At 37.7% G+C, this 22,889-nt stretch overlaps 1 protein-coding gene across 1 annotated transcript in view; it reads left to right on the forward strand.

Annotated features, from left to right (window-relative positions):
- LOC136857928 (tRNA wybutosine-synthesizing protein 4) overlaps positions 1–22,889 on the forward strand; it is a 157,023-nt gene that overhangs the window by 45,927 nt on the left and 88,207 nt on the right. The window contains exon 3 of the mRNA XM_067137025.2: positions 6,534–6,705. Within this exon, the coding sequence (XP_066993126.2) occupies positions 6,534–6,705 (172 nt within the window). The remainder of the gene's footprint in view (positions 1–6,533; positions 6,706–22,889) is intronic.

The raw sequence follows: 22,889 nt of genomic DNA on the forward strand, positions 1-22,889 counted from the left end.
TTTTGAAGGACTACGTTGGAAAGCAGTTTCAATTCGTGCAACATTTTCTTCAGGAACACGAGTGCGGCCAGGACTCTTTCCTTTACATACACAACCTGTATCTGCAAACTGTCGATACCATCTGCGAATGTTCCACCCATTCGGAGAATCAATTTGGTACCTCAACCTGAAACATCTTTGCACTGTAATCACGGAATTGCACTTCGCAAACTCGAGAACACAAAATGATTTCTGGTGTGGAGTAGCCATTTTAAATATCTGATGGTTACTAAGCAAAACAGAAGACAACTGACATCTAGTGGCTATTAATATAAACTAGACTCTGTATTCGTTTCTCCAATAGCTGAGCCGAGGCGCAGCGATCAGTAGTTCGGACAAAATAATACTTTGTAATAAGTATATTCGTTTTGAAACACCCTGTACTTCGATATTTCGTTTGGCCCCTGTGCACATGTTTTCATATTTGTTTTTGGTGTTTTTTACACTTTCCATTGCACTTGTTATTTATTTTAAAATTTTTTTTTGCTAGTTGCTTTATGTCGCACTGACACATATAGGTCTTATGGCGATGATGGTATAGGAAAGGGCTAGGAGTGGGAAGGAAGCGGCCGTGGCCTTAATTAAGGTACAACCCAGCATTTGCCTGGTGTGAAAATGGGAAACCACGGAAAGCCATCTTCAGGGCTGCCGACAGTGGGGTTCGAACCCACTGTCTCCCGAATACTGGATACTGAAAGTCAAATAATAATACTAGATTATAGATTCCACCTGTTCAATACATAAGACAGCCTAAAAATCTCATACCTGAAAGAAAGATAGATCAGGATCCTGATTGTTCTTACATCTAAATAAGAGGATACTGTACTCTTATGATAAAGTCTTATAATCAATCCTTATTGTAGATCTTTGCGAATGTCTTGTTTAAAAAAAATGTGGTAACAAGTGGTTAGTTAAAAGTTCAAAAATAATACGCAAATTGTTGCGCTGAAATAAAATTTGGTAAATGTGGTGCCTTATTCTGGAGATGGTGTAAGGAGCTTATAATAGCTTAATAATTTAGGATAAAAGTCACTCTTAGTAGTAGTAAGTTGTTAATTTTCTATGAAAAGATAATACGACAAACTTCTTGAAGCACTTAGAGGAAAATGTGCGAGGTTGAGTAGAGCTTGTGGAGTTATGTCTCTTCGACAGTTATGTTAATTTGGTTAAAGATGAAGTAAAGTCCAAAGTTGTTTGTCTGTTGAAGTTGTTAATCATTTATGAAAAGATAAGACGACAAATTTCTTGAAGCACTTAGGAGTGATGACAGGTGTTCGTCGGAAAACGTTGCTATATTTATAATAAAATTAGCTGGTAGACATGGTTGTAGCTTCTTGTATTAAAAGTCGATAGGAAACTATACGAGGTTGTGTAGAGCTTGTGGTTTATGTCCCTTCGACAGTTGTGATGTTAATTTGGTTAAATATGAGGTGAGTTGAAGAAAATATGTTGTTTGTGAATTTCATTTATCTTTTCAAACAACTGTCAATGTCAAAAGACTGTGTTAATTCACTTCATAGAACTGTGCTAACATTTTCTTTCATAAGACTTTGTCAAACACTTCTTTTGTTCTCCATGAAATGAAATGTCGTATGGCTTTTAGTGCCGGGATATCCCAGGACGGGTTCGGCTCGCCAGGTGCAGGTCTTTCTAGTTGACGCCCGTAGGCGATCTGCGCGTCATGATGAGGATGAAATGATGATGAAGACAACACATACACCCAGCCCCCGTGCCATTGGAATTAACCAATTAAGGTTAAAATCCCCGACCCGGCCGGGAATCGAACCCGGGACCCTCTGAACCGAAGGTCAGTACGCTGACCGTTCAGCCAACGAGTCGGACTGTTCTCCATAACAACCACCCATTCCGATGGACCAGCAAGGAAGAGGCAGCATTACAAGAAATTAAGGCTGCAATATGCAACGCTCCCGGTCCAGCCCATCCCGACCCTCAAGCTTAGGAGCAGTGTTATTCCAGGAGAGGAGTGACAGTGGAAGGGACATCATCAAGTGTGCCAGCAGAAAGCAGTCTCTCACCGAACAATGCTACTGTACTACCGAGAAGGAAGCCTTAGCCGTGGTGTGGGCCATGGGCAAATTCAAAGGCTACTCGAGGGAAGGAAGTTCCAGCTCTACACCGATAACGCCGCTCTCAAATGGCTGAACTCGGTCTCTGGCTCAAAATCTAAATTGATGCGATGGGCTCTGTTAATCGCAGAATTTGATTTTGATGCGTGTCACGTCCCAGGACTGACAAACATAGGAGCCGACAGCTTATCTGGGCACCCGGTGATGGAACCTGAAGCTGGGAGCACCATTGTTGGGAATGAGTTCCCATGATAACACCAGAGTGAGCCTAAGAAACCTGTCCGTGTGACCATCAAGAAGGAACTTGATCTGGGAGTAATCAAACAGTGGCAAGAACAAGATAAGCCCTTTAGGACCATGACATAGTGCTTTACGTCGCACCGACACAGATAGGTCTTACGGCGATGATGGACAGGAGAGGGCTACGAGTGGGTAGGGAGCATCTGTAGCCTTATATAAGGTACAGCCCCTGCATTTGCCTCGTGTGAAAATGGGAAACCACGGAAAACCATCTTCATGGCTGCCGACAGTGTGGTTCAAACCCACTATCTCCCGAATACTGGATACTGGCCGCACTTAAGCGACTGCAATTATCAAGCTCGGTCACAGTGATTTAGGAGACAGAACACCGATAGTCGACTCGTCCCGAGGAAATTCAAGATGTGCTACAAGAACTTCCGGGTTGACGGAGGTATCTTAATGTACAGGTCATACTTCTCCGACACGCCTGCAGTAGGTGTGATCCCCAGACAGCACACGATGGACATCCTCGAGAAGTTCCACGACAGCACTGAAGCCGGACATCCAGGAGGTGAAGAGACATATCAGTCTATCCGATGAAGATTTTCTGGATCAACATGCAGAAATATATCCTGGACTACGTGAAGGGGTGCTACATCTGTGCCTGCACCAAGGAGAGCAACAGGAAGCCAGATTCCAGTCAGCGAGGAAGACTGCCTCAATGCCCTTGGTAGGTCATAACCCTGGACTGGATGGGTCCTTACCCTAGAACACCATGGGATAAAGGACTCCTAGTAATCACCGACCTCTTTACAATATGGATTGAGGCCTTTCCGATACCAGAAGCCACAACGGGACGCATCACCAGCTTTCTACAAGATGAGGTATTCAGTCGCTACGGTTATCCAGGGTGCATTCTGTCGGACAACGGGAGTCAGTTCACGTCAAGGAAGTGGCAGCAAATGATGCCAGAATGGGCTGTGGAGCACTGGACCACTCCTATCTATAAACCAAGGGCCAATCCAATGGAACGACTGAACCAGAAGCTGAAAAAGAAGCCTCGTGTCCACCTGATAGACAAAGAGCATCGACTGTGTGGCTGTCAGATATCGCAGACACTCTTTGCCCTGCGACAATGCATCAACCGTGTCACGGCTATTCCCCAGCGGAACTGTTCCTTGGTCAACAGCTATACGGCACCAGGCATTGGGAGATTCGTCCACCACCCACTTCTGGTCAAGATGATGTTGCTATTTCCCTGGCAGAGTGGCAGCAGCAGCAGCAGCAGAACATCAAGGAGAAGCAAGCTTTGGCCGAGAAGAGATCTCTTTCCCAGGCCAGAGCTTACAATGTCGAAGAGACCCAGACTTTCCTACCAGGCCAACAAGTACTGTGACGTAACTATCCAGTCATTAATAAGGTTGGATTGTTTCACGCAGGTCTTGCACCTAAGTGGGTTGGTCCCGTCGAGGTGGATAAACAGCTGGACCATGGGGTCTACTTACTAAAGACTAACCCACCTGGCAAGGTCCATGCATCGGAGTTGCAGCGAGTCACCCAACCTCTGCGCATACAGAGTAAACCTGGTACTACCACGGGTCCACCTGGAGGAGAGGCTAATGATGACACAGCTCAGTCTGATCATTAGAAGAATGCATTGACTGTCTATCATCGAGGAAGAGGCTGGTGGTGAGGCAACCCCGACGCGTGACACGGCACGATCCGGTGAAGAGGAGAGCACATCCTGCGACGCCGAGGAATAGAGAAGATACAATCTACAACCAAGGCAAAGTCGACGAGTGTGACAGACTGTGGAAATTGTTTCAAGTTATAGGGGGGATATTGACGCAAATGTGATAAACTGTTATAACTTGAAAGCAATATTCCCTCACCCATCGGTAAATAATGCGCGTTTTGACATATTATTATTATTATTATTATTATTATTATTATTATTATTATTATTATTATTATTTTAGATTATTATTATTATTAATATTGTTATGACTTGTAATATATGACTATAAAGTGTTTACATCCATTTATTATTATTATTATTATTATTATTATTATTATTATTATTAACGTAGTTGGATGATCAGTTTGTTTGTGAGGTTATGTCATGACGCATGTACTGTATATAGACATTTATATGAGTTCAGTTAATGTAATAACCTGTATATAATTTATTATTACCTGTGTATATGATGTGTAATCCACTACAGTATTGTGAAACACACTGAAACATTCAGAATGATGTATCTTTGACGCTAGATGATGGTAGAATATTCTGTACATTATATCTATGTATGAAGCACTCTAGAATTTACGAGAAGGTATTTTGTAATATATCTTTCTAGAAGCCTGGCCAGGCACTTCCATATGGAGGTGGTCTTGATGGTAGATACGTGTTACTGTTTAGTTGGAGTTATGGTTTAACACGAGTTGTACTTGTGACCATGTGTTGTGTTTGTGCCGACATGCTGTGCTAGTAAGCAGTCAACTGTTTGAAGGTTGTAATCTCCATGGGTTCCGTGATTAGCAGTTGTTAAAATGGTGGATTGTTGTTGTTTTCGGGGTGAGATGTTTTGTTTGCGATGGCATTGATTAAGGTTATGTGTATTTAATTTGCAAATAGTTGTTAATAAATCTGTCTACGTAAGTTGACAGCATTTTCAATCAAGCACTCTATACTGATCTGCATTTAGGGCAGTCGCCCAGTTGGCAGATTCCCTATCTGTTGTTTTCCTAGCCTTTTCTTAAATGATTTCAAAGAAATTGGAAATTTATTGAACATCTCTCTTGGCAAGTTATTCCAATCTCTAACTCCCCTTCCTATAAATATTTGCCCCAATTTGTCCTCTTGAATTCCAAATTTATCTTCATATTGTAATCTTTCCTGCCATGGCTAGGCCGTCCTGCTTGTATATAATTTTATCAAATGTGAAGTAGTTATTGATAATCACACTCTACTACAATTTTACTATTGTAATCTTAACATAAGAGTCATGATCAATGCAACTTGTCTTTATATAATTGTCCTTGGCTGACGATGACAGAGAATCTGTCGAAACCGGTACCAGATATACAAAAATTGTGTTTTAACAGAAAAGTAAAACTTTCACACAATATATAGTATTGAAAAGGTGGAACTTATTGTCCTTTCTTTGATGTAAATCTTGATTCAATACGGAACCTAAATATGAAATTCTTAACGTTAAATTAAGAACTGCAGCCACCACTTTTGCTTTGTTTCTTATGTTGTCACTAGTTACAAGTTGCTCATTCTTCCTCCTTTCATGGATGCATTCTAAAACTTTGACTTCAACGTCTTCCTTTGCGAGGGCCAGTGAATTTCTTTCTAGTAGCAGTAGTTGCATTTAATGCCAATTTCTATTTCTTCCATAAGCAAACATTACTCTCAGCTATATTGAATATGATCATACGATGTTCTTCTCTGCTTGCTTTTCATTTCTTGACTACCTAATGCGAACACACTACGCACTAATAGGCCAACAATAATGTAACAAGGTTGAGAATTACAATGCATTGTGACGTAAGGAAAAATAAATTTCAATGATGTTGCCGATGAATGATGGATTCAAGATTGTACTCAGATGTAATGCGCCATTGAATCTTATGCTCATCCCAATTTTGATTGTTGCATGTGGTAAAAAAAAGTGCGCATTAGATTCGTGTAATAATATGGTAACTCTCGGCAATTTGCAAAACAAGACAGAATATTTAAGGAAACTGAAAAACATCAAAATAAGATTTAAACCAAAAATAGAGAAACAGCATACAATGAAAAGGGTATTTACAGATGAGGAAAGATAGAAAAGATCAGAACGAATGAAAAGCTGCACGGCAATTCAGAAAGAAAACATATCAAAAAAGATTACCAGAAAAGGATTGGTCCACTGAGGCCATAAAGAAGAAAAAGAAGAAGAAGAAGAAATGTCCACCTATCGAACACGTATCAGAATTGTAAAAAATATTGTACTGTACATTTCCTGTTGGCATAAACATTTAATGTAGTTTGAAAGAAGTGAAGATGTAATAGAGAAATGAATTTGGAACAAATTGATTATTGCAAACTTTCTTCTTTTCTTAGTTTTACAGGAGGAATCTGTATTCTTACTCTTATGTAATACACCTTTGTTTTAGATAATTTCATGTGGAGCTGGCTTTGATTCTAACTACTTTCGACTGTCTGGCAGTGGAACATTACACTCTGGAGTAATTTATTATGAAGTTGACTTTCCTGAAGTTGTCAAAAGGAAAGCTGAGTCCATACAAAATTCAAAGTCTTTAATGGATGTGGTTGGCCAAATTATGGGTAAGAGAGGTAACTTTGCATTTTGTTAAAGTAATTTAGTTCTCTTGAATTGCACATTATCCAGTTTCAAGTTCAATTCTCAAAACATTGATGACTAAGGGTATTTTTTCATCTGTCTTTTGGCACAGGTCAGAGCAAAATGTAACTTTTACTGAAGTCCCAGTTTCATTTATACAGTATTACCCCTCTACACTTTTCAAGGGACCGAGGAAAACTGGTGTCAAAGGGGGGAAAGTGTAAATCGTGGGAAACAACTTGTCTATATATATAAAATAAGAGTTTTGTCTGTACATTGTTCAGAATTTGAAAAGAATGGTATTTCTGTATCGGTCATGTCCACAGTAACAAGGAAATGCACTTTTTACTTTTCCATAATGTGTGTCTGTATGTATGTATGTAATGTATGTATGTACACGCATCACGAGAAAACGGCTGAAGAGAATTTAATTAAAATCAGTATGTGAATTCGGGGGATGAGCTACTACAATCTAGGCTGTAAATCATTTTACTCATGCTGAGTGAAATGGTAGTTTAGGGGAAGGCCTAAAATTGAATTCTCAAATATTTATATTATTAGTGGTCCTATTGGTAAATACTGCATAACTAAAGTTATATAGAATTAAATTTCTGATCATTTGTGTCATACATTGTTACCGTATAGGCTTTGATAACACAGATATTCATGAACTTGTATTCTTGTTGCCAAGTCCATATCAACGCCGAGCCATGAGAAAATGGGTTAACAGAATTTAATGAAAGACGGTATATAGAGTCGGGAAATAAGAAACTACAGTCTAAGTTATAAACAATTTTATTCGCCCTGTATGAATTGTAGTTTATGGGAAGGTGCCTGAAATTTAATTTTTAACTACCTATGTTATTGGTCCTATCATAAAGTACTACATTACAAAAGTTATAGAGAATACAATTTCTGATAATTAATGTTTTATTCAATTTTACCATATGATAAGAGTGGTATTTCATAACATATGAGTAAACAACACAATAAAGGTTTCCACCTTATTGTATTGAATAGGTGTAAACCTTTATTGTGTTGTTTACTCATATGTTATTCTCAGTTCAATACAGACCAACAACATGAAATTTATAACCCTTAATGGTATTTCACAGTCGGAAAAAAACTAAATGTGAAGGCCTACAATATTGAAAGCGCATAACATTGATCAACAATAACAATACATTGACCATTGTTTGTGGTGATGTTCTTTGTGGTGGTGGTGATGGTGATTATTGTTTTAAGAGGAAGTACAACTAGGCAATCATCGTCTATATAACACTAATCAGAAGGAAAAATGGAAGGGATCCGACACTTTGAAAAATGAAGATACCAGCCAAAGGAAGACAAGGGCCACGAAGGGCATGATAATGAAAGACTCCCTAGCCCTCGCAAACCTAATAGCGTCGGGGTCGGAAAAGAACAAGAGTTGACCAATTGACGTCATATAGCATAGATGAAAGTGAGAAGCCTGACACAAGTAAGTGGAAGCAATGCCAGGTCTCAGCTGAGGACCCCATGGTTGTCAGCCCACGCTCCGAAGTTCAAAGCCCCTGGGGCCCCTTTTAGTAGCCTCTTACGACAGGCAGGGGATACCGTATGTGTTATTCTACCGCCCCCACCCACAAGGGGATGATGTTCTTTATCTCTTATGCTGCCGCTCAACTCCGATAGATGGGATTACTGCTGCGTACCGAGTATAACAGCCTGACTGAATATTGCGGGAAATAGCCGGGGAGTTAGACAACTTTCTTCATTAGCATGTCATTCCTCTCGTTCATATATTTTCTGATACCGTTCTGCTGGTACTTAACTCACTGGTTCATCTTAGTGTTCCAGCTATACGATCCCTACTCTGACACGCTGTTTTGAATGAGCAGTGTGCACTCTTAAGGCAGAGGCTCACTTAGTAGTAGTAGCAGCAGTCGTCGTCGTCGTCTACTACTACCTGGTCTAGAATTACAATTTAGGCATATTCCAAATTATAGCACCACAATTCACTAAATAACTACATTCAACCCTGAAAAGAGCTGTTTCTTAAAAGAGCTTCTTCATATTCACTTTTATTAAATTCTACATTAATTTTATTCAAAATTAGCAGTGAAGAGGGAGTTTCTTCTCTGTCTTGGAGGAAAAAATTGCCTCCAAGTCAGGTAGATTTTTCCGCCGCCAGTGTAGTGAATTGAGATTTTCTGACTCATCGGGTACACCTAGGAAATAGATTAGTAAAAGGGCATAGTTTTTTGCCCTGAGACTTTCTACTATTTGACCCCCCCCCACTCCGAAAAAGCACTAAGAGTGTTCATGGATCACGGCTGTCTGTGGCCTGGTCTTTCCAGCTTTGGAACTTTGGACTGTAAGATCGGCAGCATAGTTGTTAAAAGTGAGAAGATGTGTGGTTTTTCATTTAATTGAGTATTTCATGTGAAATCATTGCTTTTACTCGCGCCATTCCTACTGAACGTTCATTGTAATGACCTATGTTTATTTCAGTTGTTGAAACCACTAAGACAGTCTTTCTGAGGATGTAAAAATGCAGGTGGAGAGTGAGTGTCTGCCATTATAATGCAATTCCCCAACCTGATTGTGACTGATGGTAGGCAAGCGGGCCTACCATTACAATGGAAATTCCCTAACGCAGTCTTCATATGAGAAAAGACGTTTGGTGATTTCTCCGTCCCGTTTCCAGGGGAACGTTAAGAGCTATGCAATTTAATACAGTCTTGCTCACAACGTGTACTCTACCTAACCTACAATTCTATATACAGTGTAGAATTCCGTAGCGAAGCACGGGTACATCAGCTAGTACAGGAGGTAAATGTTACACAGATGCATATTAATAATGTATAGAGTATTTCAATCTCAATCGATTTACTGTACTTACCTCAAATAAAGGTCCATGTAAGTTAATTACTGTACTGTATTAACTGTTGACTACACTGCCTCTGTAATTCTGCTCATCCTTTGCCCTGGAGAAGGTTACTGGCAGGTGGTTAAAAATTTGTGTAATATATTCTTTTAATATACAGTAGTTACTTTCTTAGGATGGCTATAGAATTATCTAAGATCCAATATTTTCTCTGAATAAAACATTTTAATTGCTACTGTTGTACCTGTATTTACAACATTAACACAAATTTATTCCAGATGGAAAACTATACACAATCATTGCTTCTTACCAAAATAGTCCAGAGCGACCTCTGTTTACACTTCTTATTATGATCTCTATTTGTTTTTCAAGCTCATAAAGGTTATGAAAATTATTTTCACCCCCCTCTACAGATGACAGATATCTGCGTAAAACATCCACTGCTGCACTTAACATCAGTACTGGTAGGCATCACTTCACTGTCTTCCTCTGCTTCATCACTGTCACTGGTGGGAGACTCGGCTGCTGTCTGCTCAGCAACCAACTCCTCCACACTTCTTTCCTCTGCAGTGATGACAGAATCATCTACCTGAAGAAAATCTTCAGTATTGCAGTCTGACTGCAACGTTCTCCATACATCAGGTAGCAGTTCTTCTTCTTCTTCTTCTTCTTCTTCTTCGTCTTCTTCTTCTTCTTCTTCTTCTTCTTCTTCTGGCAGCTGAGATTCGGGATGATTCTTTAAAAATCCTGCTTTCAAGAAACAATTTGAGATGGTAGTCTGCTTTACGGCTTTCCAAGACTTTGTAATGAAGTGAAGCGCATCCAGGATTGAAACTTTAAATTATGATGGATCCTTTCCAGCATCCATAAGGAATAAAATTTTCTGCACCAGGTTTTACCTATAAAGTGACTTAAAGGAGTGAATAACCCCTAAATCCAGAGGTTGTAGCTTGCTTGTGCAGTTAGCAGGCAGAAATTTTAACTGTACATTCCTCAAATTAACATCCATGGGATGTGCAGGACAATGGTCGATGAAGAGAAGGATCTTCCAATTTTGCGCACCCATGTTTGAATCCAGAGCAATTAACTGCTGTCGGAAAAGATCTGAGGTCATCCAAGCTTTATGGTTGGCATCTTAGGCAGTAGGTAATGATCGCACATTCTTGAAGCAACGAGGTCGTTTAGATTTCCCTATCACATAGGGGTGGAGCTTCTCAGAGCCATCAGGATTGGCTCCCAACATCACTATGAGCCTCATCTTGCTGTGTTTCCCACAATGGCATTTATCTCCTTTGAATGCCAAAGTCTTGCTGGGCAATACAGTGAAAAAACAGTTGTTTCATCTAGGTTAAAAATGTTCCTGGGTTCGTAATCCTTGGTCAACTCCTGCAATCTTGTATCAATCCATTCTTCCACAGTTTCATTACTAACTGCGTTAGATTCCCTACAAACAAGAATGTTTACCACTTTAAACGCCTTTTCCCTTAAGAGCATACCATCAATTGGAATGCCTGCGGCTCTTGAAGTTTCAAACCAACTTTTTACGATTTTTTCCATTTTCTCGTATTTGCAGTATGGCACATACTTCCTTTTCTTGGAGTTTGGTCCGCATTCTGAAGCACTTGATGTAATGCTTCCTCTCGTTTTCACAGTTATATTCAGCGTGGATACAGGAAGCTGCAGTTCGCGTGCCAATGAAACGTGTGTTCCGCGGTATGAATCAACCTTTTCTAATATTCGAACTTTCTCATCCATAGTGAAAGTTTTTCTTTCCTTCTTTTCTTCCATTATTAGTAGGAAAACAATAAAGCATAACAAAGGAGGATTAACAAATACTCACGACAGGAAAGGAAGATTGCGGCAATTCACTTTGACCGCTCGACTCGCATAACAAGAACAAAAAACATAACAAATAACAAAAATAAATGTGACGATCAGCGACAGTAACTTTAAAAACTCTAACAACAAACGCAAGTGTAAAACAATAACCGTGAAATAAGTAACTCGGGTAAGACAAACACTGAATCACTTGATAACTTCTCCTTCTTGTTTCTTATACTGTACTTACCAATAAAGCAAACACCTGACATCTTCTTCTTCTTCTTCTTTGCGGTTTTGTTGGACTCTGCATTTTGCCGTTACCCAGATACTGTATGTGCGGTATTGTACACGTTTTTGATTTCTATTGGGTCTTTTTGTACTTGCATTCAAGTCATAGGATTATGGTGGAAAATTTGTGTGTATGTGAGATTCAAGAAAGTTAATTCAACTCGTTGTCAGATTTGAAATAAAGGTTTATTATGTTGTGGAAAACACCTGATATCAAAGAATGTGCTGCGTTGGTTAAGCGGAAGTTCAATACTGAGAGTTCTGAGAGTTATTATAGACCATGGTTGTTTCATTTGGGCGTCATGCCATGGTTACTCAAAGCGTTTTAGGTTAGTTGCGACGCCATTTTACCTCAAAGTTTTTCCTCTCGAATGGCGGGAAGCATAAAATGTCGCAAATATAAATTTGAGGATTTTAATACATTGTGAGCATAGGAAATCTCAGGGGACCAACAAAAAATGTTGTAGAAGACGGGAAAACGTAAAAGCCAGGAACATAAATGTAGGGTAATACTGTAGTTGTGACAGTATGAAAGCTGCTGAGGTATTGAGGATGGCGAGTAATGAAATTTGGTTCATGATTAGTGCATCTGAGTGTTATGAAAGGTGTTGCTCATGTGGTGTTATGCTGTAACAGCACTTTCTGCTCCAGTGAGTAAAGCAGTTACGAACCACCTCAATTCTCATTTCGCCTAGTATGCCTCATTTTGGTACGCCATGTGTTTTTGCGTTTTCCACAAAATAACTGTGTAACCTTCGGTGGTACTATTTGAAGAACCAGTTTTTAGGCTTAATTCCTATAGACAAACACAAATGTTGTAATAATATCACATGTAGTTGAACGATGTAGTTTCTTGTTTTAAACATGCTATGATATTTGTTACCCAAAAGCTAGTAAGTTTCGAAGTGAATAAAAGTCCCAGGGTTTAACATTACATGTAACCTTCAGTTAGTGTGATTTATAGGAAAGCTGAAGAAAGAAAAAGCAGTTGAGATTATTTGTACAAAAGGCTATTATTAAGAAATCACTGTGCATTGCAGAGCACACACTTATGGTATTTGTGGTATATTGTTAAATTATCAAAATCAGAAGTGGACAAAACTTGTGACTAATCTCGCTGTCCTGGCATAATTTATTTTCTTCACAATTATTGTGAAAGACAATATTTCTGAACATTCATGTTTTACTCATTGTGTAGTATGTTGGAATGAAGATTCAGTCAGTCATACTTTCTAATAGTTGACTTTAGTGGCATAATTGGTTGTGAATTTGATCTCGGCTGAAGTCTATGATATTTAAGGGTGTTTAAAGATGAGAAATCCATGGCATTAGTTTCCACCAAGTTATAGAACTCATAAAGGACAAAATCTCTCTCTTAAATTCTTCAGCTGTTCATGGAATGCTAACAAAAACTATTATTATTATTATTATTATTATTATTATTATTATTATTATTATTATTATTATTATTATTATTATTATTATTAATTTATTGGTGGTAATGATTGAACCTAATAAAACTTACAAAACAGTTGCAGAGAATTTAGTTCTATAGTTCCAAAATATGCCTTCTCCATTTTTTTAAATATTTTGTTTTTTTTATTTCTACAAATCAAGACAAATCCTTTTCTCTTTTTTTAAAATGTTAAAATAACTTTTCTCCCCTTTTAAAATTAACATCTTATATTTGAACTCAAAGCTCGATAGGTTAATTTATACAGTAAATGTTTTATTTAAAATTGGAGAAGGCAGGTTTTGGAAACTATGCAGTTGGATAAGGTATGATTTGGAATCTTCAATAGAAATGAAATTCAGTCATTCACCACTGATCTGCTTTTAGGGCTGTCGCTCAGGTGCCAGATTCCCTATCAGTTGTTTGCCTAGTGTTTTCATGAGTTCAAGGAAGTTGGAAATCTGTTGAACATTTCCCTTGGTAAATTATTCCATTCTGTAATTCCTTGTCCTACAAACAACTCTTGGATCTGTTTGAATTCTCAAATTAAGTAATCCTGGTATGGGGTCCCATGCATTGGAACCATGCTTTAATTGGTGTTTTAAAAGCAACTTATATGCCCTCTCCTTTATATCTTTACTACAACCCTTAAATATCCTCATAGCCATTGGCAAGAGCATATAGTTTAAATTCTCAGTAATTTTATTAATTATATTGAACATTTTTCTACAAATTCTCATTACCTTCACACTTGATTTTGGATAAAACTATTGAGTAATGACTAAATTTTGACTAAATAATTAATAGTTTAACACATAATTAAGGTAACACTGATGTTCAAAACTCCCTCACCAAATGGCAACATTTAATTCTCATTTTGGTATCAGGCATATCAATTAACAATCGCCAATCTGCAACATACAGCAGGTCGATAGTGACATTCTCATTTTTCAAAGTTGTTCTGTTTGTTACAAGTAGACTAAACTATATTTAGGAAAAATCTCTCGCAGTCAGCATTTGATACTGGCAACCAGAGGCATTGAAGGAATTTTCTATAGAAAAGATGCTAAGAATCACCTTTTTCTTTCAGTGCTAATAGTGCTTTTACAGTATCACAATATGTTATCTTTGTCATGGCTTAACTGTTCAGCATTGCTACAAAGTTCTTTGTAACAAAGAAGCAAATTAAAATTGTTAGAACCTGTTTTGAATGCATTTAGTTCGTTGAACTCTGGCATAACAAAATTTAAACCACTGATGCATGGTTTAGTAACTAGTGATGTGCTTGAGCTCGGCTCGAGCTGCTTGGAACAGATGATGTCAGAGTTCGAACAAGATCAAACTTTGCTTAAGCTTTTTTGCGCTCCGCAACCTGGCGACTTGCTGTTATGAACATCCAGAGAATTTGAGAAGAATGTGTAAGAGTATTATGCTGGACAGTTCCGGTTTATCCTCTGTTTACTGTTTTTTCCATGTCTTTTGTACATAAGTTAATATCACTTTGACCAGTATCTGTATTTTGGAGACGGTCAGAATTTGTGTTGTACAATGATTTGTTACAAATGCCACCTCAGAATAAATGAATTGTCTACTAAAATGTGTTGCTTGGGCAATATAAATAGAGAAAAAGGAAAACAAGGTATATTGTCTTAATATTACAAGTGTCAAAATGGTTCTAATGGTTATAAGACTACAAATTTATGATATTTTGTCTTCACTTGTTGACACATTCATCATCAGTTCATGCTGGTCATCTATACTATTACTGAAAATGAAATCATGTCTGTTTTATTTGTTCTGGATAGGCGTAAAGACTACTGGACCGATTGACTTGAAATTTGGTAATGATATCCGTGTCATGAAAGGGATACTTTTGATTTTGATATATTTCATGCAGTCAGATAGTTAACATTACTGCGTAGTAATATTTTTATATTTCTTTGTGTACACGATTGATGATATATTAATCCTTTCTTACTCAAGTTTTTCTGTATGAGCAAAATGTGTCATTCTTTCCCAACGAGGGAATTCAAACCCGTAACATCGAAGACAGAAAGAGCACCTCACCTGCCGTGCTACACAGCTGTCATAGTCGCCCAAAGCATGACAATGTGAGAATAATATTACTGTATTCATAATGTTGCATCAGATGTACAGTTGTTACTAGATACTCAAGTACTGCCTTAGGAGGAAATACTTCTGTTAATACGCGGGGAATATTACAGACAGATGCCTTGTCCTTTCCATAGCATATTATCATAATCGAGCCCTTCTAATTTTATGGAGAGCCTTTATTCCACACAAGATATACGTCAATGACTGAATGTGGTAATATATGACAGCACGTACCTTCATTATCAATATCACCTGCGTGAGCATACTTCACTTCATATGCTGTTTGCTTATTGGGTATCGTTTGCAATCAATATTAGTAACTAACCTTGAAAGGACTTTATAACTGTTAGGCTCTTCAGTCTGTAGAAACTAATTTATGAATAAATAAAATTTAAGAAATACCTGAAATAGAAAATAATCAGATTAAACCAGATAAGGAAACAGCTTAATTAAAATTGAATAACATGTTTCGTTCTTGAAAGAACATCATCAGATTCTATCAAATCGCACACTTTTTTATTTTTTAAATATATAACATGAATTGATTAATGTTATTGAGAAGTGTAAAACCATTTATGTTAAAACCTGTGTCCACTCTTCCAATAATTGTTAAAATATTACTACTTATATTAGTGAAGTACTCCTCAGTGTGGTTCTTCTCTCTTCACCGGTTATGTAGGGGTATGATGTCACTCAATACGTTGGCGCTGGTGTTGCGCCAGCAGGCTTGTTTATTGTAACCTTCTGCTATGTCACGTTCTGGTGACATAGGTTTTCCCGGAGTTTTAATTATAGCCTATCATCCATCATCACCTTTTAGACTGTTGTGTAAATATTTTAGGGGCTGTGTAATGAGTATTAGCAAATTAATAAATTAGGTAATTATAATGGAGTTTGAAATGTTTTGCTTTACTGAATTCAGATTGTTTTATTTAAGCAGACTAAAGAGTGGTGAATCTTTTAAGAGTTTGTTTGTGTTTGATCATTGAGGTCATTCTGGTTGGCTTTCTTCGCATTGTGAATTTCTGTTGACTCCTTTACATATAAAGATTATTATTGATGTGTAATATTTTTAAGATCTGTGCTGATGTCTGTGTTTGCAGAAGGCTGAGTGTCTGTTGTGTCTAATTGCATTTTTGTGTTCTTTGTACCTGCTGTGGAAATAATGTTTCGTCTGGCTGATGTACGTAGCATTCCAATTTGGTTCTTGGCATTTGAGTTCATATATCCCTGATTTGGAGAAATTGTTTTTTCAAATTTAGAGTATATGTACCAATTTGATTTTGTAATGAGTTGTTTGTTCTGAATGCTATTTTAAATCCTTTGCTTTTTGAATACAATTTTGTACTTTTTTTTAGCATTCAAAACTATTAACTCATTGCAAAAACAAATAGGTAAATGTAATCTAAATTTAAAAAAAGGATAATTTCTCCAAATCAGGGATACATGAACTAAAATGCCAAGAACTTAATTGTAATGCTACGTTCATCGGCCAGACGAAATATAATTTCCACACCTGATCGAAGGAATACAAAAACGCAATTAGACACAACGGACACTCAGACTTCTGCAAACACATGACAATGCCGACCACTTCACAGATTTCAGCACAGATTAAAAAATATTACACATCAAAAATAATAAAACTTTATATGTAAAAGAGTCAATAGAAATTCATGTCACAAAAAAAGCCAACCAGAGTAACCTCAATGATCACACACATACCTAAAAGATTCACCACTCTTCAATCTTATTACAAGTGATCAGCTTTAAAGGCTCCATTATAAAAACCCATATTAACTTGAAAATCAAATAGCGAAATATTTAAGATTAAGTACTTAAATATTATATTTAGCAGTCCACCTATTCAGTACATGTTGTATACATTTATCTAGTACATGGTTCTTCCCCTAGGGGACATCATTAGCTAGAGTGCTTAAACAACTATACATCAGATAAAAAATCACATTTTAAACTTGTAGGGCATAAGTTAAAATTCATTGTGTTACAACAAAACATTTATAATTAAAGTATGAAGGCTTTCACGGCCGGTGTCAATATAATAAAAATCTTCCGGGCTATTATGCCGTGGTCCACTCCTCTCATTTCTTCCAGACGTTTCGAGTAGTCGATAGTCGAGTAGTTAAAATTAATCTGAGAAGAAGTCCATAAAATTCTTAACTAAGTCTTGAAGATCACAGAAAACTTTCAGGTACTAAGTTTGAAAATATTGAGTGGAAATTGGTACAGTTATTTAAAAATTTTCTTAAGTCAGACATATGATATAACAAGAAATAAAATAATCTCGTCAAATCTTTTGGAAAGTACTCCTTAATTCAGTTCAAAAGGTGAGTCGCTTCTGGATTCAAAGTCAAAACGGGCTGAGGTTGATAAAGCAGGTCTAAAATCTGATAATGTAAAATATCCTCTGTTGTTGGGCCCGAAACGAAAATGAGGACTCACCTCTGCTGAGGTGTGGAACTGATTATTATAAATGTTTTGTTGTAATATAGTGCATTTTAACTTTTGTTTTACCATTATAAAATATAATTTTATATCTGGTGTATATTTTTTTAAGCACTCTAGCTGATAATGTCCCCTAGGGGAAGAAACATGTACTAGATAAATGTATATAACATGTATTGAATAGCTGGACTGCTAAATATAACATTTAAGTTCTTAATCGTAAATATTTCGTTACTTGTTTCAAGAAGGTCTGCAACTGAGTGAACGGATATCCTCAAGGAAATGGGGGCGGTCAACAAACTGTTCACAAGTTAAATTCTCGGGGGATATCTTGTGATCAAGACTGGCGTCAAGGAGATGGGCTTTCTTCCATTTTCTACTGTGTCCTTGGAAAGATCATCCATGAGTGGATAAAACCCAGTAATGGTATTAGACTGGTCATTGGATCAAAAGCAGTGAACATCTGACTGTCTTGCATTTGTAGATGAGGTAGTCCTAATGCCTAATGGCAGCTGACCTCAACATTGTCTGTCTCTAGGTTGAAGCATTACAAGAAGTAGCTGAAGAACTCCTGATTTCCTCTGAAAAAGCTGAAGGAATGGTGTATGACAGCCATAATACCACCTCATTTCTCAATACCGAATGTTGGTAAACCAAATGTTTTATTCATTTTAAGTGTCCTGGAGAGACATTAACCCATCGAGGCAGACATTGATGGACCACTGAAAGTGCTGTGAGGCAGGGATTATTTTCAAAAAAGATTTCTACTACTGTATACTTTGAGAAATTGTACGCTGAGCAAACCTTTAACCCCTTCCCAGCGTCAAGGTAAACTATTAGCAACTTGCGTGAACCACTTATAAGCGTCATCCAAGTTCGTGTGTTTATTACAGATTGCGTCAACCACTTATAAGTGTCAGAAATTTATAGATACGTCTGACATCTATTGGCCTTATTTTGTGACAAACTACTACATTTTATTTCCATGGAATATCGTATTCCATGTAGTATTCATGTGGCCGTTCACACACATTTTCCGTGTGGTCAGCAGTCGAAGCAATATGGCTTCCGCGCTGTAACCCACAAGTATAAACAAACAAAGTAATTTAGCAGTGATATTGAGCAAATGCTCTTGCTTTGCCATAAAAGTGAAGATGAAAGTGACAATATTCTTCTGAATCGAGTGATGAATTCCACGATGACAGACATGAATGTGAAGAAATTGAAGACGTTCAGACTGACTGGGTTAAGTTTGGAGGGCCGCACAACAGATTCAGTTTTACCGGCAATAGTGGGATTCATGCTATCTTTGGGGATAATCCCGAACCTTTGACAATATTTAAACATTTTGTTAGTACTGAAAAATTATCTATATATTGTATATATAAATAAAAAGAGTTTTGTCTGTACATTGCTCAGAATTTAAAAGGATGGTATTTCTGTATCAGTCGTGTCCATAGTAACAAGGAAATGCACTTTTTAATTTTCCGTTATGTATGTATGTATGTATGTATGTATGTACACACACGCATCACGAGAAAACAGCTGAAGAGAATTTAATGAAAATATATATGTGAAGTCCGATAATAAGTCGCTACAATCTAGACCATAAATATACTTATTCACGCTGAGAGAAATGGTAGTTTAGGGGAAGGCTTAAAATTGAATTCTCAAATATTTGTGTTATTCGTTGTTTTTTTTTTTTTTGCTAGTTGTTTTATGTCGCACCGACACAGATAGGTCTTATGGCGACTATGGGACAGGGAAGGGCTAGGAGTGGGAAGGAAGCGGCCGTGGCCTTAATTAAGGTACAGGCCCAGCATTTGCCTGGTGTGAAAATGGGAAACCACGGAAAACCATTTTCAGGGCTGCCGACAGTGGGGTTCGAACCTACTATCTCCCGAATACTGGATACTGGCCGCACTTACGCGACTGCAGCTATCGAGCTCGGTGTGTGTTATTAGTGGTCCTATCTTAATGAAAATCAATATGTAAAGTCCGGGAATAAGTTGCTACAATATAAGCTATAATCTTATTCACACTGAGAGAAATGGTAGTTTAGGGGAAGGCCTAAAATTTAATTCTCAAATATGTATGTTATTAGTGGTCCTATCTTAATGAAAATCAGTTTGCAAAGTCGGAGAATAAGTTGCTATAATCTAGGCAATAAATAATCTTATTCACGCTGAGAGAAGTGGTATTTTAGGGGAAGGTCTAAAATTTAATTCTCAAATATGTATGTTATCAGCGGTCCTATCTTAATGAAAATCGGTATGCAAAGTCGGGGAACGAGTTGCTATAATCTAGATCATAAATATATTATTCAAGCTGAGTGAAATGGTAGTTTTAAAATTTAATTCTCAAATATTTATGTTATTAGTGGTCCTATCGACAAATACTACATACTAAAGTTATAAAGTATTAAATTTATGATCATTTATGTCTTATACATTTTTACCGTACCGGCTATGATAACAGAGATATTCATGAATTTCATTTTTTGTTGCTAAGTCCATATCAGCACCGAGTCATGAGAAAATGGGTAAACAGAATTTAATGAAAATCGGTATATGAAGTCGGGAAAAACAGAATTTAATGAAAATCGGTATATGAAGTCGGGAAATAAGGAACTAGAGTCTACGCTATAAATAATTTTGTAAGACGCCCTAATATCACAGATTCTAAAGAAAACTAAATGTGAAGGCCTACAATACAGAAAGCTCGTAAAATTCATCAACAATAACATTACATTGACCATTGTTTGTTGTGATGCTCTTTGTGTCTTCTGTTGCCACTCAACGATAGATAGGATTACTGCTGCATACCAAGTTTTTTAAAATTTGTTTTATTTCGCACCTACACAGATAGGTCTTATGGCGATTATTATTGTTGTTGTTATTATTATTATTATTATTATTATTATTATTATTATTATTATTATTATTATTATTATTATTATTATTATTATTATTATTATTATTATATGGTAACATACACAAAACAGCACAAAGATTAAATATACATGAACAGTAAGCACAAAGTATTAAATACAAAATTACAAGGTATACACATTATAACATTGAAAACAATCATGCAAGCAAAAGGGTTCAAAGAGTTAGATCTAAATTCTCAAGCCAATGTATGGCCTCAGCAGAAGCCACCACAAAGTCCTGGCTGGATCCAGCAAATGCAAATGCCCTTCCATTGCATTCGGTGATAATATGGTCGATAGTCTGCTTAACTACACCACAGTCACAGGCTGGAGAAGATCTCATACCCCATTTAAACATCATTGATCCACATCCCCCGTGGTTAGTACAGACTCCTCTGAGGGCTACCCATGTCTTGTGGGGCAAATCAAAGCCAGCTGGAAGATTCTTATAATTGAACCGTGTCTGCCATTAAGTCGGAGCTACACTGTTCCACTCTTGTTGCCAATCAGTTTTTGGATTGAAATCCCTACTAACAAGTTTGTGTGCTGTTTGAATAGGAGGAGATCTTGATTTGAGGCGGCTGAATCTAACGTTCCCAACATCTTCATGGCTGGGGTGATCAGGTTTGGTTAATATCTTGTTGTATTCTTTTACCAAGTTATTCAATCTTCTAATTCTAGGAGGTTCTATGTGGCTGAGCACTGGCAACCAGAAAAGAGGAGTAGTTTTTACTGTGCCACTTATGACACACATGGCATAAGGACCGTGTCCGCCTTTTTAGCATGAGAGTTGTTGATCCAAACTGAAGAACAGTACTCAGCTGTGGAAAGCACCAACACCACAGCTGAAGTACGTAAAGTAGATGCAGAAGCTCCCCATGTGGAGCCAGCTAGTTTGTGGATGATGTTGTTGCGTGACCTTAATTTGTCTGCTAGATTGGTTAGATGTTTCCTGTACGATAGCGTTTGGTCGAGAGCAACTCCAAGCTATTTGGGGTTGGCATTGTGAGGGAGAAGACTTCCATTAAGTGACACTTACAAGGTGATATTCGCTTGCCAGTTATTTAGATGGAAGAAGCAGGTTTCTGTTTTACTAGGGCTTGGTTTCAAGCACCACATTTTGAAGTATGTGCACAGAACACCCAGGTCTGCATTTAAAGTTCTCTCTACCACATTAGCATCCACATGCTGACTAATTATTGCCAGATCGTCAGCATAAGCAAATTGACGAGAGCTCGTGACAGGTATGTCTGCAATATGCAGGTTAAACAGTAATGGAGAGATAACAGATCCTTGAGGTAGACTATTGTTAAGTACCTTTATTTTGCTGTGATTTGTATGCATGACTACCTGGATAATTCTATTTGAGACTTGTGGCGATGATGGGATAGGAAAGGTCTAGGAATAGAAAGGAAGCGGCCCTGGCCGTAATTACGGTACAGCCCCAGCATTTGCCTGGTGTGAAAATGGGAGACCACGGGAAAACCATCTTCAGGGCTGCCAACAGTGGGGCTCGTACCCACTATCTCCCGGATGCAAGCTCACAGCTGCGCACCCCTAACCACATGGCCAATTCGCCCGGTCGTACCGAGTGTAGCAGCCTGCCTGAAAATTGGCGGGAAGTAGCTGGGGAGTTACATAACTTTCTTCTTTACCATGCCATCCCCCCTGGTTCATAAATTTTCTGATACTACTGGTACGTAACACACTGGTTCATCATAGCATTCGAGCTATTCAGTTCCTACTCTGAGGCACTGATTGAAAAATGAGCAGTGTGCATATTTAACAAAATAATGGCAGAGGAATGTTCACGGCTGTCTGCGGCCTGGTCATTCCAGCTCTGGAAATTTGGGCTGTTAGATGTGCGGTTTTTCACTTGATCGAGTATTTTATATGATAACATTACTTTTTAATTACTACGTTCCTACTGGCTTTTCTGTAATGGCCTAAGTTGACTTCAGTTAGGAAAACCACAAAGACAGTCTTTCTGAGAATCCCGTAGCGAAGCACGGGTACATCAGCTAGTCTGAAGTAAAAGCAAAAACCGCAACACGTGGAAAATTAATGCTCAGTTAAGGGGTTAATAAGTTTTAAACATACAGTATGATAAAATACATAACATGACGTGCTAAAATGTGTTTTTTAGTCCTTTTCATAGTTCAAAGGTGTGATAAGACTCAAAAAAAGTTTCCAATTGCAGTGAAATTTGCTACTTTTTCACAGC

The sequence above is a fragment of the Anabrus simplex genome, chromosome 1 (genome assembly GCF_040414725.1).
Source record: "Anabrus simplex isolate iqAnaSimp1 chromosome 1, ASM4041472v1, whole genome shotgun sequence".
NCBI classification, from domain to species: Eukaryota; Metazoa; Arthropoda; class Insecta; order Orthoptera; family Tettigoniidae; genus Anabrus; species Anabrus simplex.